This window comes from Megalops cyprinoides, chromosome 15 (genome assembly GCF_013368585.1).
Source record: "Megalops cyprinoides isolate fMegCyp1 chromosome 15, fMegCyp1.pri, whole genome shotgun sequence".
NCBI lineage: Eukaryota > Metazoa > Chordata > Actinopteri > Elopiformes > Megalopidae > Megalops > Megalops cyprinoides.
Window position 1 is genome coordinate 10120247 of NC_050597.1, and position 10013 is coordinate 10130259.

The 10013-nt window shown below is 41.7% G+C and overlaps 1 protein-coding gene across 1 annotated transcript; it reads left to right on the forward strand.

The window, feature by feature from the left end:
• The first annotated feature begins 1095 nt into the window (after positions 1–1095).
• Positions 1096–10013, forward strand: LOC118789929 (zinc transporter ZIP9). Its single transcript, XM_036546670.1, has 7 exons — positions 1096–1458; positions 3922–4027; positions 5015–5194; positions 5347–5415; positions 6268–6353; positions 7403–7537; positions 8487–10013. The coding sequence occupies exons 1-7, from the start codon at positions 1363–1365 to the stop codon at positions 8742–8744; spliced, it is 930 nt and encodes a 309-aa protein (XP_036402563.1). The 5' UTR covers positions 1096–1362; the 3' UTR covers positions 8745–10013.

The window sequence follows — 10013 nt, forward strand, 5'->3', positions numbered from 1 at the left end:
ATTTAATATATTGTACATTTTACAATGTGTGCAAAAAAACGAATACATGACAGACAGTGGCATCGATTGTTATAGTCCATTTCTAGTTAGACACATTTTGGCATGTGCATCTAGCAAGTTTTGATTTGCTATTAATTTCACTTGGTATTCATATTGACATTACTTTTTTCTTAAGGGAGAGGGGTTTGGTATGTACCCTTTGGCTTGATCAATCAAGGTCAACGTAGACGTGAATGTGAATTTGTGTAAATAGAATTGATCAACTGTCTTTAGACAGATCTATCTTCGGTGTCAATAAGTACATATGTACAGATTATGTAAGTTTTGAACACGGGGGAAGGGGTAAATTAACATGTAAAACAGTCTAAATGTTTTTTTAATCTCTGAGCTTCTGCCCCCTCTGAAATATAGGAATTTAAAATTGTGATTAATTTTGTTCCAGTTTTGCTTCATTTCTGTTTATTTTTATTTTTCGTCTAAATGTCGTCTATACGGTGAAACATTGTCTCTTCTAGTTTTTTTTAAATAAACATCGCTATTCCTCTTTCGAATATTGTTTACTTTTTTTCCTTCTCCTGGTTAAGAAACAGGTGAACAGTTTTGTACAGCTACTGTGTTTTATCATCCGTTTTGTTGTAAACTTGTGTTGTGCTATCGGAAACGTGTTTTCTATTTTTTGAGTTCGCAAGCTACTGCTGTTGCACATTTTGTGCATCTACATGCAGTCATCATAACCCTCTGATTATTCATTGTTTTCCACTTCTTTCTTATGAAACAAAGTGGCTCTAAGAAGTTGCCCGTAAGCATCGAATTGGGACTATGATTTGCTGTTTATTTCATAGTGGTTAAGGTTAAAATTCTGACCCGGGAATACGGTCCGGGAGTTGCATTTACAAGACAGTTTCCCCCTAGAGCAAGAAAGTGTCTCATGATCAAACAGGAAAGAAAACTCAACGATCACATGTGCGGTGGGTGACTCCTAGTGCAGTGTAGCGTTGCGTAAAAACTTGATTCCACGTACTAGTATTTGTTGCAATTCTCTGTTTGAACACTGGGGGTACGTCTGAGAAAGCAACAGTAGTTGTTTCAGAAAGATTAACAGTTTGCAGACGAATTCCCATGGCAATGTGTTTAGCTGGCGACGTGGAAAGGTTGCCCTCTGCTTCTCAATTAGCTAAACCTGGGGTTTCCTGAAAGCAGTCGCTTCAAAAATGGCATATTTGATACACTTTAAATGAGAGTTTTAAAGGACATAGACGTGTCACTATTTCGAGTCGAAAGTACATTTTTTGGGAGAGCAGGGAAATGAATCACTAACGCGTTTATCGTTACCTCGAAGTTATTTTTTGACTGCATACAGCCATGGATGGTGCTATAGCGGTTATTTTAATATCCGCGGCTATGTTCCTCGGGTGTTTTCTTTTAGGGCTGATCCCACTTCTGTTCAAGCTCTCAGAGGTAAGTCTGTTTTCGCCGCAATAGAGTAGGCTACTCCATTTCTTTTAAGAAATAGGTAGGCTATGAGCTTGCTATAGCTACACCCAGACTGCTCAGCCTGTCGATAGCAGTGTTTATTAGGACTAGCTTGTTGGGACTTTGGCAGATGAAATATAATTTGTCAGATTGCCTAATTCAGTGACAGTACTTCGTTGCGAGAGATAGTTTTCTCTGCCGATTTTGTTGACTGCGAATAGCTTTTGCATCAAATAAGCGGCCTTTTTTAACGTCCGAGGAAGTATAAGCGCCTCGACACCATTGACGTTTCGATTTCAGCACGTTTCAAGGGTAACTTTCTTCAGTAGGGTGGTTAAATTGTGTGCGACTGTTTGATTTAACTGTTGATGTCATGCAATTGCCCTCCTCACACACTTGTGAAATCGTCAGTTGTGTCGCACTCTATCATAAAAAAGTGTTTGGGTTTGCATGTCTCAGACTTGTATCAGTTGTAAATGAATTACGCGTCTAACATCGACTTAATACGAAAGTCAGTTTTTTGCTGATAGTGTAGAAACCAAATTAAGGTCCGTAAGTCCAAAAACTGATTTCATGACACTATTTTGACTAGCTTCACCCAGTTAATATCACTCGATACTGATTTATTGTGGTAAACACAGCCTGTCGTGTGCGGTTCTGTTTAATGAGCACTGGAGTCTATGGGTAGTCAGTCGTAGGCTACTTACGTTTACATTTAGGCTACTTTTTTCATTTTTCAGACGCTTATATCCAGAGCTGCTTACGAAAACGCATTCAGTAGAGTTAAGCATATAACAGTATAGACATACTTGTAATACAACGCCATTGTGGAAAAAAAAATTCCATAATAAATGATGTCATAAGGCGTACACACGTATAGTACTTTACTGCAGTGTTTCCCAGCTTTGGTCGCAGGGACACATGCGCATAATGGCTTTTGTTTTGCCTGAGCTCTCATGTAATTTGGTTCGATTGAGCTGTCAGTTTCTACTTATCTTGGTGTTACATTATTTGACAAGCATAGCCTGTTGGTACTGTGTAACATATTTGGATTGTTGGAAGTGTGTTGGTTTCCAGTGGAGGACTGAAGAAAATGTGTCTCTAAGTTATTTCCCTTCATCGTACCCCTTAAATAAAATGGCAATCAATGCAAGTATTTGGCTTTATTAAGAGAAATTATCTGACAGATAAAATCCAGGACAATTACTGGAAACGCAATTGAGGTTTGATTGATGGGGCAACAGCAGCTGCAGAAATACATCCACATGAGGGAACATACTTGCCCAAAGTATTTGTTAGTTCCATTAGGCTGCAGGGTCATCCTTTCATGACTGACCCACCCCCAGCCATCTCCCCTCATCCCTCTTCCCAGTTAGGAACCTACTCAACCTCAACTAAGCTCCCCCTGATAGCAGTGGATTTAGTTACCTCAGCTGCATCACACCCTGCCCCCACGGTGGCTGAATGGCACTGTGGATCCAAACTGCAAAGGGCTCCTGTGTAATGGTATCAGAGAAGGGGAGCATATATTATTGGCTCCAGGTTAGGGATTTGGGTGATCACCACCTAAATGCAAGCATCATTTTGCACCCACGAGGCCAGCCAATCATATTCTTTTCTGACACAGGTTCAGTTCCATAGAGCTATTGTCATTAAGTAAAAAGAATATGGCACAAAGGGATATATGATTCCCTATTAGCTTAGAGAGCATGGCAGCAAAGTGAGGACAAAAAGACCCTTATCAACAGGGCAGTGTCACATATGTAAAACAGCCAGAAGAGGCCTTTGAGCAGAGTGGGGAGCACAGTGGAGAAGCTTTCATCAAGCATCTCCTTTCTGCTGTGAAGTGTAGATGTGCTTCTGTGAGCAAAATTCTAATTAACCATCTGATGGTTTGAGTTCCTTGATGTTTTAATTATGTGATGATAAACAAAATTCTAATTAATCGCTTTGTTCAAAGCTCAAATCCTTTTTTTTCCCCCAAATATTAGCAATGATCATTAGTTTATAGAAGGTTTTGATAAAATGAGCTTACATATTTGTAACTGTACCTTTGGCCTGGTTATTAGAAAATACCCATTTTAAAAAGTTATTCTGCCCACAGCACCCCATATGGTGTAATGTGAAGATGCAGGTGGTGGTCCCCATTTCACCTTTTTCTTTGATATTTCTTTTCAATGTCTTAATCCACACATTTACATATTCTGACAGTTTTTTCATTTTTATTTTAGAAGTTTATGTGGATTTGTTTCATATTGATCCTGGAGTCAGTCAGGCACATTTGATATTCACCCAATACTTGAATCACAGAAGTATCTTATATCGTGGTCCACAGTATATCATCATCATCATATCACAAGCAAATCACATTTAACATGTTCAAGTTCCAGAGAATATAATACTGGGCAGTCCATGGAAATGGCATGTGTTACTCTGTTTTCATTTCAGCAAAAGCTGCAGTTTATCAGCGTTCTGGGAGCCGGGTTGCTGTGTGGAACAGCTCTTGCCATTATCATTCCAGAGGGTGTCGAGCTTCTAGAAGATTCCTGGAGAGGTAAGGATAACCATTGTGCTCGAAAATCCTTCGAAATACTTTTCATTCAGTTGAAGTGGTCCAACATCCCACGGTACTTTGATAGCCCAAATAATAAGAAAATAATAATTTAATGTTTTAATATAAAATGTAAAAAGACATAATTTCACTGTAAGGGAATCACATCCATCTTTTTTTAGAACTATTTTAAACCTGAGCCTCTGCAAATGTGAGTTAGTGCAGATAAAAAAAGTAATGACCCCCCTCTCCCCAAGTTTAAAGTTAATTTCCTTCAAAGAAAATGCTCATTGGGGGGGTTTAGCACTTGCACCCCTTTTGTATTTATTGATATCCACTACGAGAGTAATTTCTCCTCATTTAGACAGGTCAAAGCGATCCTTTCCCTTAGCCTGTCGCAATATCATGGCCGCGCTTATGTTCAAATTCATTGCAAGACTGTGCGTGGGGTTGTCAAGCCAACCACTCTTTGTTCTTGAGTGATATATGGAGGCTATTGTAGCAAAAATGGAGGTAGTTAGACAGAAGCATACAGTGTAGGTTTTGTTTGCCCCCCCCCCCCCCTTCCCCCGTTCTTTGCTCCCAGTGGGGGCCCAGGACAGAGTGTGGGGGGTGCATCCATTTGTCCAGGTGAGATGAAGCTTGTGCTGAAGTTATCAGGAGGACTTGTGACTTGGTGCTTGTAATGTCTGTGGTTTGTTAGCTAAAGGTTTAATCTAATGCGTGAGTCTACAAGATATATCCGTTTGATGTTCAAACATTTAATTTATCGTTCAAAAAATATGTTGGTTTTGAGTGGGGCTTTGAACAGAATTTCCAAATTATTCTTGTTATTCTAGCTTGAGGCTTCCATGTAAATGTAACTGTATTCAGTTCTATAGGGACTGAAGGCAGATTGATCTGGATTCCATATCTCTGCTTGGGATTGTGGGCGAACGTGCATGACGCTGTGTCTGCTTTGAGATTGTGCCTCTCCCCCTCTCTCCCCAGCCCCCGCCCCGTCCTGTCCCAGCGTAGCAGCTAATGAGAACGCCACCGAGGCCAGTCCGTCCTCGGTGCAGCCTACAGCGAGAGGCTTGCCCCCACACTTCTTCATCGGAGTGTCTCTGGTGGTGGGCTTCACTCTCATGTTCGTGGTGGACCAGATCGCCAGCTACTGCTCCATCCACGGCGAGTGGCACCCCTTCCCCGAGTCCCGGATCATTGATCTAGTCCCTCTCGTGTTGATACCCGCTTCACAGACTGCTAAAGGTCTCTGAGCAGCTGGTGTGTGAAGCAGCAGACAGGATGGCGGACTAATCTCTCTCTTACTTTAATGGCAGACCCACGGACTGGCATGTCCCAGAGTACCAGCATCACCGCCACGCTGGGACTGGTCATCCACGCTGCTGGTATGTGCCGTACTCAGCTGGTCATTTCAGTGATCTTATTGCCACTTTGTTTATTGATAACACTGTATTTTCTGCATGCATTGTTCTGTCACCCCTCATTTTTTGGTGTGAACCTGATGTTTAATATTGACTGGAAATTACATTTAAATGTATTTCTGCAGTTGTTGGGTTATTGTTTGTTTATAATATATACTTTGATGACCTGGCTATAAGGTTATATTTTTTACGTAGTATCTAGTGCATACGGGTGGATCAGATTTAGTAACCGTTTTAGTAACAGTAGCTGGCCCTGTGTGTTGCTGTTGGAGCAGCTCAGCGCTATTCATTTGACAGATCAGCTCAGGGATATTCATTTGGCAGAACAGGTATATTCATTTCCAGACATGAGAAGGTCACAAATAAAGATTATCTTTTCAGTTTGCCCCATGATGAGAATTTGATCTGTGTGTGTGTGTGCGTGTGTGGAAAAGCCTAATCACACTGCCCTGGGAGATGGCATTCCAGGAACACATTTTATTGTTGTGGATGTCATCTCGTAGTTGAATGCTTTTGAATATCATCTCGTATACACCCATGAGAAGATTATTATTGGAGGGTAGTTTTTCTATGTGTTTTGCCATAAGCAAAAGCCACTGCCTTATGCCCACTATACCATATAAGAAATATCTTTGTCTTCATTAGCTAATCTTTACACAGCATAGTGGTCACAGTATTTTTAAAATGACAAGAATCCATAATATTGATTTTTGATCTCGAAATGGGATAGAGTCTCCCTGAAGAAAGTGATTTTTTGCACACGGTGCCTGAGAGCAGCAGTGAGCCAGCTCTCACTCTGCCTCCCTCTCGTTTCAGCCGACGGGGTGGCCCTGGGGGCGGCGGTGGCCTCGTCTCAGATCTCCGTTCAAGTCATCGTCTTCTTTGCTGTGATCCTGCACAAGGTGAGAGTTCCTCCCCCCGACAACCCCCCATTTGTGACCTTACAGATGGAAAAAAGGAGGTAGAGCTAAATGTTACAGTGAGGTGTAAGTCTGCTTTGGCTCTGTGTGCATGTGGCAGATATTTTTCTATTTATTTGAATGCTATGATGTATTTTTAGGAGACTAGCTCAGCTATAGCATTGGGGAAAGGGAGGACTCACCAGTTATACAGGGTTGGATAAGGACAGGGGTTGTTAGCCGTGTTATTCTGTCTTTCCCTGGCTTATCTTGGTTCACCTGCATGTATTGCTTGTTGCCATCATTAAATGATATTATTACATTATTGCCACTTGGCAGATGTTCTTATCCAGAGCAACTTACGTCAGTTACAGTTTTTTTTTTTTTTACAATGTTATCTATTTATACAGCTGGATATTTACTGAGGCAGTCGTGTTAAGTACCTTGCCCAAGGGTACAATAGCAGTGCCCCAGCAGGGAATCAAACCAGCAACCTTTCAGTTACGAGTCCAACCACTATGCAACACTGCCGGCCCCCATCAGTGTTATACCCACAGTCCTGTGCACTCCCAGTTCTTGGGATGGCAGCACTTCCCTCCAGGACCAAATCACAAAAGCCAGTTTAGACAGGGCTACTTTGGCCAAGCAGTCCAGGAATCAGCACTTTACAATATGGATTTAGTCTGACATATCCCGCATAAGAAACTTACATTGTCAGTCAGTCTAGAGTTTGAATTAAAAATGGCAATGTTTCAGCACTCTAACCGCTCTGTAAAATGTTTAATTGTACTGTATTAGTATGTATCCTTTCCCTTAAGTTTCAAGTGGTTTGAGAAGCCACAGCGTAATCAGGTATCATCAAGTAAAACACACCCCGAGAAACATTCTCCAAGGACATTACATGTGAGGGTTCGAGCCATGTTAGTTCGAACATTTTTTTTTTTACTTTCAGAGGAAGCGATCTGTCATGTCAGCATTTTGTAAGCAGCTTAAGCATGTGTCTGCTGATAACTGGCCAGACCACTCTGCTCACACTCCAACGCTCGCTGCAGGCCCCTGCTGCTTTTGGCCTGGTGTCCTTCCTGATGCACGCGGGCCTGGAGAGACGGCAGATTCAGAAGCATCTCCTGGCCTTCTCCGTCGCGGCACCCTTGCTGGCTGTCAGCACTTACTTTATCTTGAGCACGGTAAGGGCGAACAGAAGCACCGCTGACCGCGCTAACAGCAGCAACTCCTCTGTCCCATTGTATCTTCACACAATTGTTAGTGACACTATAGAGGAGCTACACTAATATTATGGTTTATGTATTAAGCCATAATATTAGTGGTAATATTATGGTATCATGTTTGTTCACGTGGTCAGTTCTCATCAGGGCAACACTCCTGCGGTCTTGGGGATGATTGACAGCTGATAAGTAGAAAGTAGTCACTCTTCATCGGAATAACTGATTCACACTGATTGAAAACTGCGAACCAGGTGAAATTTACTTTGTAGAAAGGGTCTTAAAAATATTCATGGAACATAAAGTTAGGAAATTATTAATGTGTATTATTATTCATGTGAAGGTAAGTAGAGTATTAATCTTTGTAGACCTATGTTGAATCTTTGCCAGCCTCTGCAGGTAATGACATTTTATAGGGAAGTGCATGGCTATATTTAATAAAACATCTAACCACTGTAAAACAAAAAAGCTGATGACCTAGATTTGAGAAACAACATTCACTGTGGACTCATTGGCTTGTGTGTTAATTGGCCATGGAATCATATCATGTCAGTAGTTAACCATGTAGGTGTTTAGAAAAGAATATGGACTTTTCATATTGTTTAGGTCTAAAAGTCCTTTATTGTATTTGATTGTTCGTGATTGACCATGTGACAGCATGTGTAAGCGACTGACTTTCATAAGCACTGCTTCCCTGTATTAGTCATAAAGGCAGTTGGGCACAGGTGGTGAGGTGATTAACATTAATTTAGATCAAAAGATTCACTTTGGCTCGTTGGCTGGAATGGTGGTTTGCATTTTATTCTCATAAATGAAAGTTAATAAAGGCAGTTATAAGAGTGGTAAGAGTAGTATCATAGTTCTTCTCTAAAATGACTGAATGGTTTTTCTTTCCTTTCTTTGCTGTTCACAGACTGGTGGCTCATTGCAACACCGTCTCAGTGCCACAGGCATAGGAATGCTCTTCTCTGCTGGAACCTTCCTCTATGTAGCCACTGTGCATGTGCTACCAGAGATCAGCAGCAGGGGGCAGCAGCATTCCCCTCACATTCACAACCACGCAGGCACAGGCACTTACCAGCAAGGGGGGCTGGGGGTATTGGAGAGCCTCACTCTCATTATTGGGGCAGGGCTCCCCGTGCTCCTAGCGCTGGGACTTCATGACGACTAACACGGCAGACTGGCTGTCACCAACAAGATTGTGTGATGTTTGCTTCATGTGTCAGTGTAACTGTCTCTGCAGGGTCGGCAAACAAAGGACTGTCTGCTAAAAATGCAGACATCTCAGAGGCAACTGTTCAAAGATGCACATCTAGTGGTTTCAGCCCATCTCTTTTGACGTTTTTATTTCTCAGAAGAGTTGGAATTTTGGGATTTTGTTTCAGGTTTAGCTGTTTGGAATGGAACACCTTGGGGATATTTTCATAAATTTGAATTGAAAACGTCATAAATTCAACAGCAAAACCTCATGAGTTTCCCTTCTTTTTTCTTTTTTTTTTTTTTTGCAATTTTCCACCTTTTTCATCCAACTTTATGTTATCCCCAATTATGTATTAGCCTTCTCTCATCACAGAAACCTCTGCACTCACTTCGGAGCACAGGCCATAGCGAATGCAGTCCTCTGGTACACGTTCATGCCAACGACAGCTGTTTTTTTACACTATGAGCCCCACAGTGCACCAGGAAGGAGACAGAGTAAACTGGAGCATCCTCCTGACATCATCCGAGTAACTCTCCAGCACCAGAATGAGTCACAGGGCTCTGAGAGTGGCGCAGCAGGGAAACCCTGTCCAAAAAACCCACATAACCCCAGCGGAACAAAGACAGTTTGTTCCTTCACTATAGGATCCTCATCACTGTCGGCAATATTTCCACTTCTGGTCCTGTTTGGTTTCCTTGTGTCTCGTCTCTTTGGAGGGGCTTCATCGGCACAAAGAAATCTCTGCCTGATCCGTTGTCGCATTTTCATTTCAAAATCATGTTTGTCTGTTTTGTGTTGCTTTTAGGTCCTGCTGCACAATATGTCTTCGCAGCAGTTTCCCTGGTTTTAAAACACAAGACAGCCGCATTCCATAGTAGGCAGTGGTGCCAATAGCTATCCTCGTGCCACATTTCCACTTATGTGCAATTGCCCAGTTTAAGGGCCCTCACGTGGACTGGTGCACAAAATTGTGCGTGCTGCACAATTTTGCTGTGGAACACAATCCTATAGTCTTGGTTATCATAAAGGAATTGTCACAGTCGAACTTTCTGTAAGATGTTGTTACATCAGAGGGATTAATAGTACTGTAGTCTGTTCCTGGGAACATGCCGACGTTGCGTTAACTGTAAAAAAGTGTAATACTCAAATCTTCATTGAGATTAAAAGTGAAAAAGCTAACCCAAAACAACTTAATATTGCGATTGTAAATTGAATCATGAATATCTTCCATAAATAGTG